This window comes from Arvicola amphibius, chromosome 1, assembly GCF_903992535.2.
Source record: "Arvicola amphibius chromosome 1, mArvAmp1.2, whole genome shotgun sequence".
Classification (NCBI taxonomy): Eukaryota; Metazoa; Chordata; class Mammalia; order Rodentia; family Cricetidae; genus Arvicola; species Arvicola amphibius.
In genome coordinates, this window is record NC_052047.1 from 15,026,402 (window position 1) to 15,049,159 (window position 22,758).

The 22,758-nt window shown below is 39.9% G+C and overlaps 1 protein-coding gene across 2 annotated transcripts; it reads right to left on the minus strand.

Annotated features, from left to right (window-relative positions):
• Positions 1–1,908: 1,908 nt before the first annotated feature.
• Positions 1,909–22,758, minus strand: Afm (afamin). Of its 2 annotated transcripts, none has more exons than XM_038323065.2 (15): positions 22,606–22,758; positions 20,343–20,379; positions 20,004–20,136; positions 19,001–19,212; positions 18,047–18,179; positions 17,329–17,426; positions 16,573–16,702; positions 10,973–11,187; positions 9,429–9,561; positions 7,528–7,625; positions 6,560–6,692; positions 5,175–5,404; positions 4,060–4,192; positions 2,754–2,811; positions 1,909–2,042 (listed from the first exon to the last, which is right to left on the minus strand). In XM_038323065.2, exons 1-14 carry the CDS (start codon positions 22,691–22,693, stop codon positions 2,764–2,766), a joined length of 1,821 nt encoding a protein of 606 aa, XP_038178993.1. In that variant the 5' UTR covers positions 22,694–22,758; the 3' UTR covers positions 1,909–2,042; positions 2,754–2,763. The 2 variants fall into 2 exon arrangements, with proteins under 2 accessions (XP_038178993.1, XP_038179001.1); XM_038323073.2 differs by having other exon boundaries at positions 20,004–20,191; positions 22,606–22,693.

Sequence of the window (22,758 nt, forward strand, 5' to 3'; positions counted from 1 at the left end):
AAAAGTTTGCTGGATACTATGGGCCTATAGGCTGAAGATGGATGCCCCAATGGTACAGAAGAACTTTGGGTGACTGTCCAGGTAGTGAGATATCTCTGTCAATTCTAGAGTTTTGGAAGTTGCTTACAATCCACTTCTTGTTTACTTAGATAATATTATATCTTTCTGATGGAGTTGAAGAGCAGATAGTAATAATACAGCTTTCCTTAGTTATGATAAAAAGTAAAGTAAATATAAATATAATTCTCGCATGTCACCTGTTTTGTTATATGGAATTTTAGTATATTAAAGATAAAGCCTTCTTTTTTATTTAAACAGAAAAGGGGAGGTGATGTGGGATTCTCCTCTGTATACTATGAATACCATTGGTTAATAAAGACACAGCTTTGGGCCTATTGCAGCACAGAATAGGGCGAGGTGGGAATTTCAAGCAGATAGAGGAGGAGAGAGTAGGTGGAACCAAAGAGAGGCTGGATGCTGAACAGAACCTTACCAGTAGGCGACAACCATGTGGCAATACACAGATTAATAGAAATGGGTTCATTTAAGATGTAAAAGCTAGCTAGGAATACACTAGAGTCATTGGCCAAGCAGTGTTGCAATTAATATAGTTTCAGTGTGACTATTTTGGATCTGGGTTGCCATAAACAAACAAGCAGCATCAGACAACACGTTGAGGACAGATAGACAAGTCAGAGGAGTCAGGACTATGAAGCTCTGAACCATGCTCGGGCATTTCTGCTAAGTATTAACAGCTCCAGCAGGATAGAACTTTTGGTGTGGGACACAAAGAAAATGCTCTAACTACTGCCGACAGTGTGAAAGTTCCCCAGGCTCTCTGCATAAAAGATTACAGAAAGCTTCCTAATGTGTATTTTTTTATTGTGTGTGTTTACATATAAGTACGGGCACATGTGCATGGAGGTCAGAGAACGACTTGTGAGAGGTGGTTTCCTTTCTGCCATCCAGGTCCCAGGGATTTAACTCGGGTCATTAGGCCTTTACTTTAAGAGTCATCTTGCTGTCCTGAATAAGAGGTTTTTAATGTACACCACATGGCTGTACCTATGATGTGACATTCACAATATTGTTCTACATGGTTCTTTATGTCACTGACTATCTGTACCATTGAGCAGATTAGTTCACCAAACCTCAGGTCTCTGTATAATTGGAATTAAATTGTGTACTCAGAGATTTGTTAAAACTAAATGGGGCAATTCATAGAAAGCACTTGGAGCAGCGTTCTGTGCATCCCACAGACTGGCTGTGAGCAGTACCCACAGTGTGCTGTCATGGGTTCATGCCCTCAGCTCCCCAGTTCCTTCTCTCAGTGGTGTCAGAAGGACCTAGAAACTCTTTCCCCACACAGGGAAGAGTTCTGACCTTCAGAGTAAGGCAAGTTCAGCACTGTAAACAAGATGCTGACAAGATAACCGAATCATGACTTGTTTAGTCGTGTGTGTGTGTGTGTGTGTGTGTGTGTGTGTGTGTGTGTAAAAGCACATATTTAATAAGACACAAGTACACCTCTGTACTCAAGCATGAGGAAACTAGAAGTCAGTCTCGGGTACCGTTCCTTAGGATCTGTCCACAATTTCTTTAAGACAGGTTGAATAATCAGGGGACTCAAGGGATCTGCCTGTGTCTGTCCCCTCCCCAGGGTTGGGATTAAAAGTGCTTACTTCCTGCCTCCAGGCTCCTGTCTCTATTAATTCCTGCCTTAGCTTCCCTTGATGAAGGACCTTTAAGGTAAGGTAAAATAAGCCTTTTCTTTCTCAAGTCACTTCCGGTCATCAGTGTCTGTCACAGTCACAGGAACCAAGCTAGGACATGCAGCAATCACTTTGCTGACTGCAACACAACTGATTAATTTGTGATGAGGTTGATGGATGACACTGGTCTGACAGGTGACATTATGCTTTCATTTTATTGCTTTTTGCAGTAACACGATTCAAGTAAGGGTTATAGAATCTTCTATTCCATTCTTCTTAAGAGCTGAACCTTGTAATGGGATAGAGAGGGAACCTGTAAGCATGTACCGGCTGAAAAGGAAAAAAAAATATACAGTGAAAGAATATGAACTCAGGCAATAGTCATATATTTAATAAGAAAGGAGCATCCTTTACGAATATTCTTTGAAATCGCAAGCATGTGTTTGTTCACAAAGCTCTCCGCTGAGATGCTGACCATGCCTCAGCACAGCAGTTTTCAATGAGACACTCAAAGGAGACTTTTGGAAGGTTACTGTGGCAGTCTGTCTGTCTAGTCCTCCCTGAGAAGTTGACACTTTTCTGCCCCTTCCCCACATTAGCCCTTTGAGATGCTGTCCCTCTACAGTCCTGGCTAGCCTGGAGCTCACTGTGTAGCTCAGGCCAGCCTAGAACTTGCAGCCATCCTATTGTACGAGCATCCCAAGAGCTGTGATTACAGGACTGTGCTGCCTCACCAGGGTTACCTTTCCAAGGACTCAACTGTCTCTCTTTTCGGATTCAGACAAAAGAATGCAGAAAAGCAGAGACTTGGGGGCCTTTAGGTTATTCAGAAACTGAACACTCCTGGAAGGATGCAGCATTCCTGCTCTGCATATAAGGATTGGCATCCAGAGAAACACACGAGGACCTGAACTGGCTACTGTGAGCTCCTTAGTGTATGGACTAAGTCAGAAACAGATGTTTGACACACGGGAAGGAATAAGCCATGGAAGCCAAGTATCACATTAAGCTTCAATATTTGACTGAGATAGAAATGTTTACCTCTGGTGTTTTATCTTTTTTTATTAGCAGCTCCACTTTCGTTACCAATATTTGAGCCCTGGGAGGGGAGAGAAGAGAGAGAACATCATAGGAAGAAGAGTTTGAGATAGTCGTGTTTCGGTTTAGGGAAGCACACTCATCTGAGTTTTGAATGAAGATATAAATCATGCACACACAAGAAGCACACTCATCTGAGTTTTGAATGAAGATATAAATCATGCACACACAAGAAGCACACTCATCTGAGTTTTGAATGAAGATATAAATCATGCACACACAAGAAGCACACTCATCTGAGTTTTGAATGAAGATATAAATCATGCACACACAAGAAGGGGGAGGGGGATGGAAGACAGAGAGAACATATTCTTCAAGTAACCTTGAGAAAAGACACTGAAGTCTTTCTATGTCCTACAAATGAATTCATCTATCTTTCTAGACAGCCCTTAAGGACGCACTTGGGCAAATGCTACATGGAGGTCAGTGTGCTCTAAAGTAACAATATTTTAGCAAACCCATATTTTTTATTGTGTTTTCAAAGATTAAGTCACTTAGCAAAGTAGAAGACTCTCAAGCAGGATGAAATATGTGTCTAAGGTGTGTGCCTGCAAGTGTTTGTGGGTGTGCATGTGTGTGCATGAGCATGCATGAGCATGCACGAATGTGCATAGCTGCGAAATACACCAGGAGCTGCTGGGAAAGAAATAATAAGAAAGAAAGTTAGAGATTTCGTCACATGCTCCCCAGAGTCACCAGCTAGGGCTGACACTCTCAGGTACCAGGCTCTCCCCATGGCAGGCTCTACAGATGCCACAGTCACAGGAGTAAGAGATCAGGACCCTGATCTCCCCCACTCCCTTACTCTCAACTCCACATGTGCTGTCAACTGAGTGACCTGGGAAAGATCCAGAAAGAGCAAACAGCCACCTTTACCTAGTACCATTACCCTTCTTCCTTCCCAGCTGGTAATGAATTCCTTGGCAAGTCACTTTGACTCCATTATACTGATGACAAGAGAGGGTTGAGGAGTTAGGAGCAATGGTGTACGTCTAGCACAGCTATTACCATCCTGACTTACAGAGGACGGATGCAATTTTTGTTTAAATTACACAAAAAGATGGCAAGGATGGGAACCAAGTTTTCTTACACTGGAGTTCCTACCGTGGACATCTAAACTTGAGTTTGGTGGTGACTTCTCTCAAACCCAAGGGTCTTACACTTGACAGAGAAGAGCAAGAACCAGTAGGAAATTCCATTTTGTTCATCCTTGAAACACCAATGGAATTTCAGTGGAAAAACAGCAAACCTCTGGACGGAAGCAGGCTTCAGGCTCCTGCACGTCGCTGCACCTCTCCCAGGCGGCACTGAACTTTGTGAACACACACAGACGCTCCTCAGCCGTGATCTCTGGCATCCACTTCACTAAGTTGATGATAAACCTGTGCTCACAGACACCCAACAGAATCAGTCAATGACCCCTCTGTGCAACTCTGCTTCTTCCAAGTGTTCGTTATAGAAACACACATGTCCTAGGTTCAAATTCATGAGTGTAAAAGTTTAAAGATTCCATTTCTGCAAGGGTCTTATGGAACTTTCTTTCTAATTCATAGAATGGACTCTTAGAGAACCATATAGTCACAAACAAAAAAAAAGTGGACCTTATTGAACATAGTAGATCTGCTAGAAGATTCATGTCTAAATCAATTCCCTTTCCTCAGCTAATGTTGTTTCATTTGGTACAGACAAGTGTCTGCATCCCAAATCATGGGTCTTTATTCTTGGCATTTAAACAGTACCTGAGAGAATAAAAGGAAAAATCCCTGTCCCTTTGCATCTCTCCTGTTTTAAAACACTGAAATTCTCAAGACAAAACTCCCTATCATAGGAGATGGTGAAGTGGCTCATTGGGTAAAGGTGCCTGCCACCATGGCCGACAAACTGAGTCCCATCCCAGGACCCACAGGACGGAAGGAGAAAAATCAGCCACTCCAAGCTGTCCTCTGACCTCTCAACTTGTGTACGTGGTGCGTGCGGTGGCATGTGCCCATTCGTGTGTGCATGCATGCATACACAAATTACTAAATAAATGTAATAACATTTTTAAGTATCCACAACTTCCTCTCCTAAAAGGAAAAAGAATCCACTTCATTTGCACCTGTCCAGTAGCTCTCTGGCTCACTACCTGACCCTTCTTTCCAAATCCCAGCCTGGTGGAAAGACGCTCCAAATTTCCAATAAGAGAAGAAGAAAACTAGATTTTTGTTTATAAACAATAGTAGCAGATATGCCATTTTGTTTTGTGGCTAGGAGACTAAACGATTTGTTGCACAACACAAATTGGATCAGCCTAGCCTTCGTGTTAATGTTTCTGAGTCAGATATACCTTTGGGGTGCAGGAAGGGGCTGGGAGGGAGTTCGTACCTGTGTTTCTTACTCTGAAGGTCCTCGTCCTCCTTGTGAGCTTGACACCAGTCTGCACGCAAAGCTGGTATAAGCGCAGAGACGGATGGGAGCGCATAGGTGGTGTCTGCTTCCAGATGGAAAAAGCACTGCCTTCTGAAGGCGAAGTCAGCTCTGCAGCAGTGGTCCACAGCGGGATTGATAGTTCGATTTTCATTGACGCCACATAAATCTCCGAGAACTAATTCTGCCTATACCGATGAGAAGTGGAATGCAGATATGATTTAAAAACTCCAAGGATACTTTAAAAAAAAAAACTACATATGGGCAGATGAACAGGTAGTACTGAAATCACTGGCAACCTTGCTTAGGATAACATGGGTACTCGCGAGGCTGGGCTGTTGTACTGTGTAGCAAGAATTGAAAGGCTAAATGGCAATACTACAGAAATTCAACCTATAGCAATTAAATACCCACAGATCAAGTTTTTTCAAGTTATATACACAAAGTTTCTACTGTGTACAGGGACTCGAGAACAGCCACTTCAAAGTGACAAGCAAACATGGTTTCTGGGTATATTGCCCTCCTGGGTACTCACCACCCCATTCCTAAAAGACTAGGCAGAAAGCAGCATTTCTTTTCTGAACTCTTCCTTTGGGGGCAAAGTGCAAAACTGTAACACTATTTAAAATGGTAGGGTTTCTGGTCTGGGATGTAGTACAGGGTAGCCTGCCTAGCATATAAGAACTAAAAGAATCCTTGAAAACATCTTAGAACCTTCTCTTCTGATATTCAGGAATTCAAACGGTGGGCCAAAAAAGAAAGTGATCTTTTTTGCTTGGACAATTTGAAAACAACAGAGAAGAGTAGAGATTTCATATTAATCAACAAGAGGAAGGATCAGGTAAGAAAAGTCAAGTACCAGATCTGCAATCCCAGCACCCAAGAGGCAGGAGGCTCACCCCCACTTGGGAGCAGCCTGGTCTAAATAGTAAATTCCAGGCCGGCTAAGACTTGACAGGAGATTGTCTCAAAAACAGGAACAGGTAATAGACAGAACCCCAGTAGACATGTTAATGTGGATGGGAGGGAAATCTCATTGGCCCCTCCTCCAGACCTACAGGCAGTTGACGTCTGGGGAGAGAGGAAGAGTTAGTCTTCCCCAGGGATGAGTTCCCTGATTAGTTAACTGATGAAAAGTGGTCAAACCTAAAAGCATTGCATCCAAGTAACACTGAACAGACTCATCAGGTTTTATTTATACATTTATCCTTGTGTGTGTTAAACGGCAATAACTAAAGAAAAAGAGGTCATGAATTTGAAAGGGAGTCGGTGGCAATGATGTAATTATACTTTAAGAACTGCAAACTACGAAAAGAAGAGTCAGGTGCATGGGCCATACTCACCAAGTCATCAACGCAAGAAAACTCATCACTCAGGGTGCAGCAGGTTGTCAACGCTGCCACCATTCCCTCACTGAGGGAGATCAGTTCTTCCTCGGAGAGCTGGGGAGCTACCTTGGTGAACTTGACAAGGTAACTGAAAGAAAACACACCTTTTTGTTCTGGATGATGGCAGCTGTCCGTCCTTACTTGGATAGCTACTGCACTCCAGATCAACCAAACCCACGAGAGATAGGAACGTTCAGCACCAAAACATTGTGATTCCCCAGGCCATGTAGACCATCCTGGGCAGTAATGGCCTTGGCCAGCAAGCAAAGTTCTCGAAGTAGGTTGGTTGATGGAAAAGAATCTAAAAGGAGCTTTTGGCAGACATGTTAGGAACAAGATAATGACAGCTAAGATCCTTTATTGGACTGAGGTTGACGTCACAGCTAACAATGATTTTGCAGGAATAATAAAATAACGCTTGAATTGAAGATGCTGAACTTTAACAAATTTAGTACAAGCATGGTCATTATTTTTAAATCTAAATTAACTGGATATTATTCGTGTATTCTCATAAAAGCACCAAAAGGGTAAATATTACAATGCTAAAAATATCCACTGATAATTTCGCTATTCCAAGCTAATCATTGCTTTCCCAGAAAACAGTAGCCACCTGAAGTTTTATCATTCTCCTCTCACACAGGACAGAATCCAAGAATCCTGATTTGGAGGGGAGAAACCTAAGTTCACAGATACTAAAGCGTTACAAGAACATTCTGTCTAGAATCTAATATTTCTTTCATTTGTGGCCTCCTTTCTGGTCAAGGACTCACATAAAGACTCAGTGTGAATTCTTGAGTTTTATGTTCTTGTTCCTTCTCGGAGTTGATGAGTTGGCATAACTGAAGGACTGACCAAATATTCTATATTGAAAAGATTATTTGCTCCCGGTCACAAGTGTTAACCCAGTGATGCAGACAACCTACTGGAGTTTCAAGGCGTCCTTATCCAGCTCCTGGAAGTGTTTGCATTCTTGTTGAACCATTGCAAAGCTTTTCTTAGTCGTCTCATTGAATTTATGCTCCTGGAAATTAAAAGCAATCATCATTGCAAGCATTTCATCTAAAACTGGACCGAGTGGCAGGTCAGCTTGTTTCCAGATTACATCCAAACTCTAATTACTATGTACTTTTCATCAAACAGAAAGAATTTTAACTATTCAATCATAGATAAATGGTTCAAATATGTCATCCTTTTTAGAGATTTAGAAATTACAAGGCAAAATTTGAATTTTATCTTGACAATATCTGTTCTTGATTACTATCTAGGAACAGCGAGGGAAGCTGTTCTCTGCGTCGTTAGTAAAGGAATGGAGCTTTGTGGACTTAATCAGCTTCCCGAGGGTGACCCAGCTAATCAGCTTTGCTGTTGAAGATTGTACGTGTCTTTATCTTCATTTGTGTCTTTTCCTGTCATCTAGGTTTAGCGTTTAAAACCTCCCATAGTTGTCTTCAATTATATGGACATTTTTTTTTTGTCACGGCATAAATTGAACATTTTCATGGGGGTATGAGAGAGAACCGCATTGCAACCCATGGACTTAGAGAGACAAATGTGTCTCCATTGAAAAGTAAGAATTTCCTAGTACCATGATTCATCCTCAGAGGAGCATCAGAATAGCTTGTTAATGATGGTGTCAGAGCATAAAGGACAATTTTAAAAAACTTTTTTCTTATTACATTGCCTAAATTTAAATGATTATACACTGATTTTCACAGTATGTGGAAGAAAAATATAAAATAAAGCAAAAGTAGTATATAACAAAGAAATTGTGAAAAATTGCCAGATACTTCTTTAATATATTGAGTTATATTTTATAAGTATATGAAGAGAAATGGAAAGTTATTCCTTTCAAAATGAAAACAAGAAACATAAACAATTTTTTATATAAAATTTAAAATAATATATCAAAACTTATACGAGATTTTTTTAGCTGAGAATTTCATAAACTTTTGATCATAGCCACTTTTTTGTATAGGAAATTTTTTATATAATTTTAAAAATCAAGCAAATACCTAAAATATATCCACTTTTTGCACATGAATCTATGAAGTCTGATTTGCATGTGAAATGTTGGCAAATGCGATGTTGAAGCAAACACTCAAGCACTGCTCTGGGACTCAACTCGGGCAAAAAAAAACCTTCTAGAAGTTAACAGTAGTTTGTGTCAAATGGTTTTAAAAGTGTCCATATTTTGACCCCATTACCCCCTCAACTGATGCTCTATCCTACAAGTATTCAAGGAAATGTGTAGACTAGATTCCCATCATGTACAGAACTGCAGACATACTCCAAACATGCCCAGGGCCCACACACCATAGGAGAGCAGGCGAGACAGTGACTGCACACCATTACAACAGAGCGCCAAGCTTAGGGAGGGAAAGGTTTTCTATGCTAGGAGCTGGGAGGTACTGCTCCCTGGGACCTGTGCAGGGAACACAGCCACTTTATCACTTGAGTTGAGCCCCACACTGCTATTTCCCACACTGACATTCTGGGCAGAAGAATTAATCTCTGTTGTTTAAGACGCTAGCTGTGTGGCCACAATAGGAAACAAATATAGCACCGTGTAATATAAAATGGAAAGTTTCCTGTTACACTAATATGGCCAAACATTTTTCCAAGAAATGTACTTTTTTGATATTATTTTTTAAGACATATACAAATATAGGGAAAGAATATGAAAAAATATTTAGCATAATATTATATTAATAATATATTTGTACAGTACATATATTGTATATGTACTGTACAATTATAATCTGAAAGTTTTAATAAAAAATGATTGTTATTTTTGGTTCTTTGAATCTACATCAACGGGACCTACCGCATCCCGGTAGCAACTTGCTGGGTTTTCTCTGCTGCAGCAATCTTCCAGGAGATTCTTGTACACTTTAGCAATTCTTAGAAGCTCTGCTGTAGAAAAGTCAGTATGTCTCCTGGAGTATTCATGAAGAAACCTGTGCAAAACATTTATTATGTTAGAACTCACAGAAAGAACAAAAGACCCAACTCTGCTTTCAGTGAATCTAGTAAGATCTAATACTGTGTCTGTTGTCAAAGCTAAATCTTGAATTTAATTTGTTCATAGAACATTTTACACAAATTATTTCTGTATTACACTGCAGACTAACATTCTTTCCTTGTCAGAGAGGAGGATAGAATTGTTGTAATTATTTAAAAACAACTCTTAGAATAATTCAACACATGATACTGTTGTATCAAAACTATGTTGTATCTGAAGGGTTCTAAGTCAGGCCTCAGCGAAGTGTGCACACCTGTGCTGAATTGCTTTGCTACTCACAATAGCTGAGAGATGGAATCACAAGCAGATGAATAAGAAAATGTGATACATATAAAATGGCATTTCTTCATCCATAAGGAAAAAATAAAATCATGGCATTTGCAAGAGAATAGAGGGAACTGAGGACCATTATTGTAAGAGAAATTAGCCTGACTCAAAAGGACAAACATTGTGTGCTGTGTGCTTCTGTCAATTCAGAATCTAGATTTAAATGTGTGTGTGTGTGTGTGTGTGTGTGTGTGAGAGAGAGAGAGAGAGAGAGAGAGAGAGGGAGAAATAGAGAATGAGAGAGAGAGCGAGCGAGCGAGAGAGAGAGGTAACTAGAAGAGTTCAACAGAGGTCAATGACAGTCACATGATTTAAAAGCAGAAGGAGAAGGATTGTGGGGAAAGATGGTGGGCAGAAAATGGAGGTCAGACGATATGGGAGAAGGCGATGGAAGAATGGATGAATAGGAACAAAGTACAGGGACATATAAATATGAACATTCCAGAATGAAAACCACCACTTTGCAGTGACTTTAAAAATCAATAATACAGAAAACAAAGTAGATAGTTTAACTTGTCCTGGTGACAAATAAGATTCAGATTTAGTCCTGTGGCTTACACTCCACTAATCTTCCCCTTAGGAACTGTGGGGTGACATTGCTGAACAGTCAGGCCTATGACTTCCTAAGACCAGAAACCTGGGGTCAGTTCCTTGCTCTGTTGGTTTTACCTGTAAAACTTGAACAAGCCACTTAACTTCTTTATTTCTCAATTTGCTCATTCAAAACACCAGGAGCAATGGTACTTATTCTACATTTGGTTTTAGATTTAAAATGAATAGTCTGAATTATTTAGATATTTAGCCTATTGCATGACTCATATAAAGCATTCAGTAAACATTAGCCATCACTTGCAATATCATCGTTGTTCTTACTGAAAAGTGTACTAATTGCAAGCCATGATCTTTATAAATTGTTTGATGCCAGTAAATTACATGGTAATCCCTCCACCCAAATTAGCCAGAATAGAAATGTCATAATTTTGTTTGCCTTCTAAACTTTCAATAAAGAGTTATAGTACTCAGTAAAGAAGCTGTCCTTGTTAGAATCTTGTTCTTGACATATATTTTCATCATTAGTAAATCTGAGATCTCTGGTAGATAAGTCATCTGGTTTCTCTTCTTTATTTGTGTTAATGACACAGGCTTCACGTTCTGTTATTTTCTTTCCACAGCACTCTTTGATTTTACTCGAGATGAAATCTTGTTTTGAACAAATATGTTTCATCACCTGGCTCTGCATCGAATAAGGACAAGAGAAGTTTTGACACTCAGATTTTCTTCCAGACTGGCTTCTTCTTCATAAAAGAATGGCTGTTTAGAAAGCCAACTCTAAACATCACATTAGTACCCACCCTATTAACAGAACCAATCATGAATGCAACAGCAGCACCCATCCATCAACTGATTAGATAAAGAATATTCATGTAAATTCCACACTGGCTTAATATTTATGAAGTTTCACATTAGTGCAACACTTTTCTTCCCTTAGGATTTTAGGTCATATAATCATAAAAAAGTGGTGGGGGGGGCTCTATCTAAACTTACATTCATTGGTAAGTATTAGTAAGTACTTTCTCCCTACTTCTCTGATATATTGAAATCTTTACGTCTTTAAAATTACTGTATTTATCTACTTAGTCCTAAGGATGTGGGCACACATGCCTGTCATGGCACACACATAGAAGTCAGAGGACAACTTGTAGACATTGGTTCTTTCCACCATATGGGTCCTGGGGACCAAACTCAGGTTCTCGGCCTTAAAAGCAAGTATCTTTACCCACTGAAAGCTCATTGGTCTCACTGGTACCTTATCTTCTAATATTGCTGTACCCCATGAGAGCTGTGTTGTGCTTTCTGTGATGGCCACTGAGGGCATAGCAACGCATCTCATCTAATCCAGTTCTCTTGGGGACTAAAACTATCTTTCCAAGGATGTGGCAAAACCCACAAATATTTGGTAAGTGAATGAAATATTGGTATGGGGACTAGAGGGCTAGATCAGAGGTTAAGAACATGGACTGATCTTGTAGAGGACCCAGGTTTTGTTCCTAGCAACCACATGGTGGCTCATAGCTGCCTATAACTCCAGTTTCAGAGGATCTAAAGCCCCCTGGGTTATGTAAGCACTTGCACAAATGTGGTACCCATGCATGCATGCATGCACACTCTCTCTCACACACACACACATACACACACAATAATTCTTTTAAGGAAGGAAGGGATCTTTGAAGGAAAGGCAAATAGACTATAGTCTTATGAAGGGGCAAAGAAGAAACTAGAATAGGAGGATGAAATGAGGAGGAGGGTGAAGGGCAGAAAAAGAAAGATGACAGAAAGGAAGGAATATGGGGAGGGACAACTAACACTAAAGACCTATTGAAAAAGCCATGTGACACCAACTACTACAGAAGCATCCTAAAATTCATACAGGAAAGAAAGGGATTTAAATGGGGCTACCATACAACAAGGGAGAAAATGCCCCAACTAGACATCTTAGGCTAACAAGTAAAACCCAGTAACATGAACAAGTTACATCTTGTTGAGTTGTTGGCCAAAGGTGTTCCAAAGATCTCCCCCAAACCTAGGCTGTTGTCAGTTCTGTGAGTTGCTTTCCATGACCATTTACTTCTGTCATTGATCATGGCAAAATCTAGCTAGTGCCCAGCTGGATTCACCCCTCCTGACTGGCATTCATGGTGCTGGAAGGTACTGTGAGGTCTACCAAGAGAGAAAAGTTTTCATCAATATCACCCAGTTACGAAGCCCGTAACTACAGAAGTCACCTGACTGCAGGATACACTGGTACAACAGTGGCACAGATGATATGCGAGCAACCAACCACTTTTTATTGGATTTAAGGCCCCCTCCATGAGACGGAACCCATACTTGATGCTACTAAAGTGACCTGTATCACCAATAATAAAAACACAGAGACAGATATTGGAGCTCAAGCTGAAGATCAGAAAAGCAAAGCAGCCAAGACACTAGGGAGCTCTTACCTCTACAAAAGCTTCAGACTGAAAAAGAGAGTGAGTTCCTATCTCATCCTACCTTATATTCCTCTCTAGTTCTGGGATTAAAGGCGTGCACTCCCACCACCTGGCCTCTGTGGCTAACTAGTGTGGCTGCTGGGATTAAGGGTGTGTGCCACCACTGCCTGACAGGTATGGCTGACTAGTGTGGCTAGCGTTGCACTCTGATCTTCAGGCAAGCTTTACCCATTAAAATAGAAATAATGTGACCAAGAACCTGAGACTAGACAAGCCATTAGCCTAGAGGAAAACCTGCAACTATATTTGTTTTGGTAAAAATGAATATAGCATTGAAATGACTTTTAATGGCATGTTGTTATACCCATAGGTCAGTAAACCATAGTCAGCCCTCATCAGAGAATCTCCTTCTTGCAATAGTTGGCAAATAACACAAACTCCCTACTGGCCAACATGCAGAGAGTGGAAGACTTTGGGACACTGGCTCATGAATGGGATGTCCTTATCAGATCCTTCCTCTCAAGGTTTATGGCTCTGTGTGGAAGAGGAAATAGAAAAACTGTAAGAGCCAGAGGTGGTAAATGACTCCAAGAAAACAGGGTCTTCCAGATCCTGGAGGGGAAAAGGAGCACAAAGTCCCAGCCCTAACCAAAAAGCTTTTGCAATTCATACTTTCTGGGAGAGAGAAAATCAGTTTTCTCCAGTGAAGTGTCACCGGGTGAATCAATCACACTCCAGAGCAGGCCCCGTGCTCAGGAGCAACTGATAGTCAACACAAAACGAACTCCATGTGTGCATGCATGTGTGTGCATGTGTGCATGCATGTGTGCATGTATGTGCGTACATGCATTGTGTGAATGTGTTCATGCACATGTGCGTGCATGTGTGTATGCATGTGTGTGTGCATGTGTGCATATGTGTATCCATGTGTATATGGGTAGGTGTGTATATATCAGTGTGTGTGCCTTTTATTTTGTCTTGGTATTGCCTTTTGGCTTGTTTTGTTTGTTTGTTTTTGTTTTTTCTGAGAGAGATAAAGAACATAAATTTGGATGGGTCAGGAGGTGGTGAAGATCGAGCTGGGGGAAGGGAAAGAACGTGACCAAACTATATTGTCTGAGAAAAGGATTGATCAGAAAGTTAGCTTTACAGAAACTACCAAGTGAAGACTTCTCAAATAGAAGAAGCTTTCTTATTCATGTAATCCTTTCCATATGGCTACTATAAATTTGAGGCTGTTCAAATAATCAAATGTATATAAGAGGAGCCCTGTCTTCTCCTTTCATAACTGCTCTTAGCTCTACGTAAGGCTTGGTGGCAAGGGAACGAGGACGGTTGTCTTAGTCACACAGGACTATTTTGCAAAGCCGATGGCTCCCAATCCCCTCTCCAGACCCCCTGCACCTTCAAACTATCCCACACTCTCTGGGCACTTCAGGTCTCCTGATTGAACTCAATATATCCCCCTATCTGGAAGCTTCCGGTGGACACCGAGGACAAAGGACAAGATGAGTTCCAAGGCCAAGGTGAGAATGAAATAGGAACTGATACCGCATTTCCAGTGTTCATATCTCATCTGAAGCCAGTATTGTCCTAGGCAAAGCACATTTTAAGTTCCTGAGAATTTATTTCTATTTTCAGTGAATGACAATTTAATTTCTTCCATTTCTCCATAAAGACATTAAAGAGGAGGAAATTTGAAATACAATATGATCCCTTAATTTCAACAACAAGCCATAAAAATTTAAATTATTATACTAATTTAGTATATTAGATTTAACATTATTAAACCCACATTTCCATAAACAACCAAATGCTACAAAAATAAATTACGAGTGACATCTCTTTAATTGGGTTACATTTGAGAATAAAATAATTTGAGAGGACATTTTCTGTCCCCTGCTTAATTTAAAGCAGATATTTCCCAAATCCTAAGATTGAAATTATTTAAATAATTAAAGCCTTCACAACAAAGCTTAATTTTAACTAGGAAGAAATTTGTAGGTTTTGTTTTAGTTTTTAAATTTTTTTTCTAACAATATTTTTATTGATTATTTGGGAATTCCATACAATGCACACCTTCCCACCCTTGTTTCCCCCACAAAAAAAGGGGGGGAATAAAATAGCCCACTGGATCCTTGTCAAACTCCCAGTGGCCAGCCCCTTAAAGACAACTGAGTCCTTATGCACCTTCCCTGAGAAGGAGGAGGTGGGGAGTTACACTTCAGCCGGAGGGCTAGAGAGATGGCTCAGTGATCAAGCACTCTCTTTGGAAGCATGAAAACATGTGTTTAAGCCCCAGGGCACACACTTTAAATCTGTGTATTTTTAATGAGATTATTTTGCCTTTAAAGTGTGTGAACAATTCCAACCCTGCAGCAATATGTTTACTGGTATATTCCTTTAAAATACACTTTAAGGGGTACCAGATGTTGGGGTGGTGATGTGGGATTCCCCTCTGCATGCTGTGAATACCATTGGTTAATAAAGAAGCTGTTTTGGGCCTGTGATAAGATAGAGCAGAGCTAGGTGGGGAAAACTAAACTGAATGCTGGGAGAAAGGAGACAGAGTCAAGGAGAAACCATGTAGCCACACCAGAGACAGACACCAAAACTTTACCCAGTAAGCCACAGCCTCGTGGTAATATACACATTAATAGAAATGGGTTAAATTAACATGTAAGAGCTAATTGATTAGAAGCTATAGCTACCAGGCTAAGCAGTGATTCAATTAATACAGTTTCTTTGTGGTTATTTTGAGTCTGGGCAGCTGGGAACGAACAAGTAGCCTCCTACAAAAGAGTGGGTGCAAGAATTGGGGAGATGTTGGTCAAAGACAAAATTCTGGATCTATAGGAGAAATAATCTCAGAAATTCTATTGTAGACTGTAGTTGGTAGACTTGAAAATTGCCAGGGAAGTAAGTTGAATGTACTCTTCCCACAAAATATATGTATGTCAATGTATACAATATTTATTTCTCAATTAGAAAGAAAGGAAGGGATGGATGGAGGAAAGAAGATTATTTGAAATTACTTAAAAAGACATTAGGAGGCCGGGCGGTGGTGGCCCACACCTTTAATCCCAGCACTCGGGAGGCAGAGGCAGGCAGATCTCTGAGTTCGAGGCCAGCCTGGTCTACAAGAGCTAGTTCCAGGACAGGCTCTAGAAACTACAGGGAAACCTTGCCTCGAAAAACCAAAAATAAATAAATAAATAAATAAATAAATAAATAGACATTAGGAAACCAAATAAACCAACTTTTAAAAAAACAATAATGCCATTTTCTAAGATTTACTGAGGGCTTGTGATGTAAAAGAGAATAATTATTAATGGGCATGAAGAGATAGGGCAGACAGATAACAGCAGTTCTAACCTAGTACAGTCCCTGCCCATAGTTGTCCATTGCGTGTTTTATGAAGAACTAGAAGAGAGGAGCCTTGACGTCTCTAAACATAAAGAAAGGACAGACTGATAACACCTGAGTTGATCAGGATACATTGTACACATAGATGTATCACAATATTGCACTGAATGTCATAGCTATGAGCAATTTCATGTGATAATTAGAATATAAAGTTAAAAATAACTATTACAATCAGTTTCTTGCTTTCTTTGAGAGAAATTTACCTGGCTTCGGACACACTGCACAACATCCCCTTCACAGCACCCATCATACATGGAAGAAACATCTTCTAAGATAGAAGTAAGGTCCTTAAATCCAATCTTGGGGAATTTTTTACTGAATGCAGCAGTGTTTCTGGAAAGATCATTGATAGGCCACTAAGATCATTTGATAGCCAACAGATGAAGAAGAAGAAGAAGAAGAAGGTTCTTTCTTATGTAACACAAACTGTATTAAGTATCAAAGACAATTGATATCATGATTTTTGCACAGATGCTTTTATCAAATAGCTGATGGTATTGTTATAGTCTACATGGTCACTTGGCAAGTTGAATGAAGGCTGGGCATTTTGCCACCTCCACCCCTAATTCTAGATTCCAACTATAAATGACCTGAGAAAGTCTCTGTCCCATATTTATTACAGTCAAACATACCATGTGAGCTGATGGCAGATATAGAAAAAATATCACACACACTGTAGCATGTGAACTGATGGCAGTCATACAAAAAACATCGCACACACACACTATCCAAAACGCATCTCAGAACAACTTCCTTTCCCTTGGCATCCTCTCAACCCTATGTCTTTTCCCATCTTGCCTTAAAGACCTTGTTTTGAGCTATCCATGTAGGCTCATCATTCCCAAAACCTTAAGACACAGGAAGACCACAAAAAATCATCAGCTATTTAACAGAAACAACAACAACCAAAAAGTGTGTGCCACAAGCAAGAAATATAAGAGACACAGTACGAAACTCACATAGAGTTTAAGACTTTGGGTCCAAATTTTCTAAGGGCTCCACAAACATTTCTTTGGTAAGAAGCGGATGCTTTTAAATATTGTGTGATAGGAGTTGCCTGAAAGATAAAGAAAATTCTGTTGAAATTAGACCCAAATCTCACTCTTTTCATAGTTTCTAATTACACATAAATCAACAACTCCAAAAAATGTCCAGCTACAGAAAACACCTGGAATTTTATCTTAGTAAATTTCTGTGTTGAGAGAAATGTGTATCTTAAAATGTGGATTTTAATGGCACATTAAAAGTAAAGAGCTAGTGTTCCTGATGACAACATTGTACTTGGTAAGAGAAGGCTCGTTGCAGCCTGTCCCCTGAACATGGCTGCCACTACTAACATGATTCTATCTTGTGATTAAAGCCAAAAGAAAGTTTGTCATGGACAGGAGGCATCATGTCAGCATTTACCCTGGGCATTCCCTCACTTGGACTTTCTTCCAGTTTATAAGGAAAACAAAACCCAAAGTGGGACCCTGGCAATCGGTGAAAGTCTTTCATAGGTTTCGGGTAAATGGTGCACTCTATCAGTGGGTGACCAATGAACTTACCGTCAGTGAGTGTGGTAAGATAACATTGAATATGGCAGACATACTTTTGTAGTGTTTAATTTTAAGTAAAGATCTGGAGCTATGGCATTGGTCATTTTCATCCCCTTGATGAAACAAGTGTGGTACCCACCTTGGCCTGAAAGCAGGTGGCTTTCTCTTGCTCCTCACAACACGTGGCCGCCGCCTCCTCAAACCGAGCAGCCACAGTTAGAAGAACAGGGGAGAAGACAAAGGGGTTTCTCCTGGCAACCTCATACATATAGCTATAAAACACAATGGTTTTTAAAGAGAGAAGGGGGAGGGAGAAGGAGAAGGATGATTGACAAGGAAAAGGAAGGGGTGGGAAGAAGAAGGTGAGAAAAATAAGTCGTAAAAATGAAGGGAAGGTTAAGAAAGGCCAACTATTGCTGGAAAGTTCGGTGAAAAGCAGTATGACCGAGCACCAGAACCAGCCGTTTCCAGCCCTCAGCCTTGCAGCTGCTAACTCCAACTTAAGGAAGACTTGGGCAGTTCTCATCCTGAGCACTGAGCTGTGTGTATTCTCCTCTCCTCCCTCCCTCTGACATAGGAAACCTGCCTCCCTATCCATATTAAAGAACAATATCTAAACACACCACACCCAGGATTCAAGGACCATATCTCCTTAAATTCAAACAAACTTGTGGTTGTTTCAAAGCACAATAACTTTACAAAAAAAAAATCTTTCCTTCTGCAATCATTATTGCAAAGAAATTTGAGGCTGATGTTCAATATTTTAAGTCTTCCCAAGGTAAAACGTACAACTGCCCTTGGAAAGAAAACACTTCCATCCTCATGTGTCTGAGCTATTATGAGGGTCATCACATCTGAGGATTGAGGGCGCTAATGTAAGAGTCTTAAGAACAGGGTCTATGGCTACAGTCTCACTGAGTACACAATAAACATTGAATAATGACCTCATGAATTAGTCTATTCCTCAATGAATCCAGACATGCAAAAACAGAGAAAAGCAGAAGATGGTTGGAAAACAAAAATTTAAAACTAAAAAAAAAATAGATAACAAGAACAATACTACAAATCCTTTTGATACCAAAATTAAACTTACAGATTCAGAAAAGATCCACTGTTGTTTTTGTAAGCTTGGCATTTCTCTTCTGGATCCAGAGTAGGGAAAGGGGGCAGAAAGCTTGTGTTCGCTCTCTTGTTGTAGAGGAAACAGAGGCTCCTTGCACCGCTAGTTTTACCGCAGCAGTGAGAACAGTTGTACTTCTGTGGCAGTCCTTCTGCAGCACAAATCATGTCCTGGATGACCTCATTCTGCACAGCAAAGGAGAAGAAAACGTTCTGTCATGGCAAAGTTCTTCCACCTCCTGAGGAGGCTCAGGGGACACAAAGGACAGCGCTATCTTTGGGGTAAATGTTATCGTTTCCACGATTATTTACAGAATGGTTTTATCTATGGCCTTGGGCGATCATCCCACACTTTAAGAAACTTCATCCTGCAGCAAGCATCCTCTCCTGGTCCTATTTCTTTAATGCTTACATTTCAGTTCTAAAATAGACATCATGTTGGCAAATCACCACGTGTTCCTTATGCTTGTTGAAAGTGGTCTCTGGGAATGAGGAGGTTCTCCCTTGTCTCAGATTCAAGTATATTTATTTCAAGTGTCCTCTAAAATTCCCTGTCTCGGACAGGCTAGCTACCTAATTCTGTGACAGGGAGAAAGGAGACCACAAATACCTGAGAATATTAACTATACGGTGCTCTTTCTCATAGAGGTTATCATTGTTCATCCCATGATATAAAAATGCCCGCAGTGGGATGAGAAGCCAGATGCTCATTCGTGAAGTGGAAGCTCTGATGTCCTGCAAAACCCCAATCGGTAACTCCCGCAAGACATTTTCAGAACGTCTGGCCCAGTCATTTCTCTTGAGTGTTTCAAGCATCCAATGTGATAATGTCACTTTTGTTTGTTCTCTGCATTGGGGCTGTTCCGCTCACTTCTCCTAGCTGTTGTACGCCACACACCACTACACAGGAAATGCTATGTGTCTAGAGCACCATTCTCAGATCTCGTTTGGATAAGAATCCCACGCAGTTTACTTACTGCTGTTTTTGAACACTCTGGAAGTGTCCCATCAGCCAAGCACCTATCCCTGTAAGCCGTCATGACTTTCGCCAGCATCTCCACCTCATCAAAGGATGCTTCCTGTACATACTGAGCAACTGCAATGATGGTCCTGCAACAGTCCACGGAGGACACACAGTGATCTTCTGCAGAATTTCTAGCTGGGTCTAAAAATAGCTCATAGAAATGGATAATGCATTTACTCTTAATACAGCTGCCATTTAATTCAATTATCTTTGAGAAGCATTTGCCTTTCTAGAATGTGTCAGACAACAGTAGAGCAAGCCCCATAACCAAAGGGAATCCAGAGCAACTCACAGGTATGCTGTGTTCTCCTCGATGAATTTCTGGGTAGCTTTGAAGGGATATGAAAAGCAAGAATAGTTAGGTTATTCCATATCCTTATATTTTAACATTTTCCCAATAAATAGCTTTACAAGTTATTCAAGTGTGAAACTATAAAAGGCTTATGGTGGGTATATTTTAAATGTTTAATAAGGAATGTAAAAGTCACACACATACACACACAACAAATATGAAACCTAATCACAGCTGAGTATGTATGTATTCAGGAAATATACATTGAATTGTTTTCAGTTAAACTAAAACTGAGCAGATTTTAGATTTCCCAGTGATAGTTGGCCATTTCCTTCCCATGTGTCTATCATTTATATATCAATCACAAGAGGAGCCACATGAAGATAAGTGGATCAGTAAGGGCATCAAAGCAAGGTATGGCGATATGCCTGGTGGCAGCCAGGGCAGTTTTCAGTGCTAGCCATGTGATTGCAAGCTTTGCCCCAAATCACAGATTCCTTCTCAAATCACAGAATATTTATGTTTGTCCACATGGACTACATTTTTGCAATGCTTATAAAATATTGTTCTTGGCACTAGGAAAAAACCAACAATGATCAATAAAGACTCCTTTCTTGAACCTCGGTTTCCTGTGCACACACATGACTGAAACCCAATTTAGATGAATATAAATATTCATCGTGAATGCTTTGTAATCCTTAAGCAAAGGACCAGAAAAAATTTAGGAGGAGTGCCACATGAATTAAGACTGAAAAAGTATTTTAAAAATCACACTGGGAGAGTAAGATTCCCAGTCTTAAATGTAGAGAAAACATGTGAGCAAAAACACAACAGCAAGAAACCTCGAGACATATTTGGAGACACACAATACATTTCATAAGAAGAATGAGGTCTCTTTTGGAGTTTAAATTATATACCAAGAAATGTGGGCTTCAGTTGGAGCCCACTGAGATCTTTATATGACATAAAAATATGATCATATTTATATATTAAACACCAGGCAATGAAGCATCCTATGTGCTGGACCCTCCCTCAGTGTCCAAGAAATGGAAAGTAGTGGGAACTACTGGTCAGGTAGGAAGAAGGAAGAATAATTGGATGGAATATAACTGGAAGATCATTAGGGGACTGTAGCAATTGTTCTATTGAAAAAAACAGCAGGACCTGAACTTTGCTGGTAGTAATAAAAAGGAAAGAAAACATAGTTATAAAACCCATTAAATAGACAAAAGTAGCAGGATCTAAAATGGGTTGTTATGTGGAGAAAGAAGAGGAGGACCGCAAGAATTGGCATCTCATCAAGCCTGTAACTTCCCTCACTAGCAGGTACCTCGTGGGTGGTCTGGTAGGATATGACACAGGACCACTGTGATCTGGTAGATGTTTTGTGTAAATTACATTCATTTTTTAAATTTATTTTCTGAAATTATAATATTAGTAAATCATTTGCCCTCCCAATCTTCCCATTTACCCCTTCTTGCTCTCTTTCAAACAAACATTAATCAGCGTTACATACATTATATATAATATAGATATATACTTTCGGTATATAAATATAACCTGCTCAGTCCATACAGCTGCTATTTAATTCGATATGTATGTATGTTTTCTGGACTGACAAAAAGCAAATTACATTCATGTACACAAGATAGAGGAATCTATCTTTCTGGCCAGGAATATTTAAGAAGACCTTCCTTTGGATAAAAAAATTCAAAGTTTCCTCATTTGGACATAAAACAATGTGAAAATCACCCTTTCCTCCAGACTGGCATCGCCTTGCATAGTCTATTGCTGTAGGTGTGTAACAGAGAGCAGAAGGAGGAGCAGGAAGGGTCTCATATACCCTGAAGGTATTTGCCATCTAGCTGGGAGACATGCTGGGCAGCCAAATATTTTTTAAAGATTGTATATAAGTTTTTGTATATGTGTATGTGTACATGTTGACTGTATCTATTGTTCTTCTGTTAGAATAAATATACCTGGCACAAGAAATTACTAATATTGTGAAGTCCAAATTATATATAAAGACACTTTCTATCCAACATAGATTGCTGTCTATTTTTGAGTCCAAACACCCTGCAGGCTGTGTAATATAAAATGAAAATGAAAATCTGTGTGTTGTTTAAAATTACTGACCAGTATACATAAATGAAGAAAAGAGAGAAAAAACTAAAACCACAAGTAATTAAAAATTTAAAAAGCTAAGGAAAAGTATTTCCCCCAATTTAGTCATTCCCTAATGATATACAAGATAATTCCTTACCTACATCCTGAGGCTTTGTGGGTAGGACTAGGGATTCAGTCAAAGAGAACAAGAAAAAAATAAAGCCTATAAATTTTATGTGTTTCATGTTCAAGCAAAAAGAAGCCACATACAGGAGATAATGTGACTGTGGCAAAATCAACTTTTTTATCG

Excerpts from the sequence above, each read along its gene's own strand:
- Afm (XM_038323065.2), bottom strand. The coding sequence starts at position 22,693 with ATGAAACACATAAAATTTATAGGCTTTATTTTTTTCTTGTTCTCTTTG. Across the intron at positions 17,427-18,046 it reads CCACCTGCTTTCAGGCCAAG|GCAACTCCTATCACACAATA; the intron begins GTGGGTACCACA and ends TTTATCTTTCAG. Across the intron at positions 2,812-4,059 it reads AAGCCTGCTTCCGTCCAGAG|GGCTCAAATATTGGTAACGA; the intron begins GTTTGCTGTTTT and ends CTCCCCTCCCAG.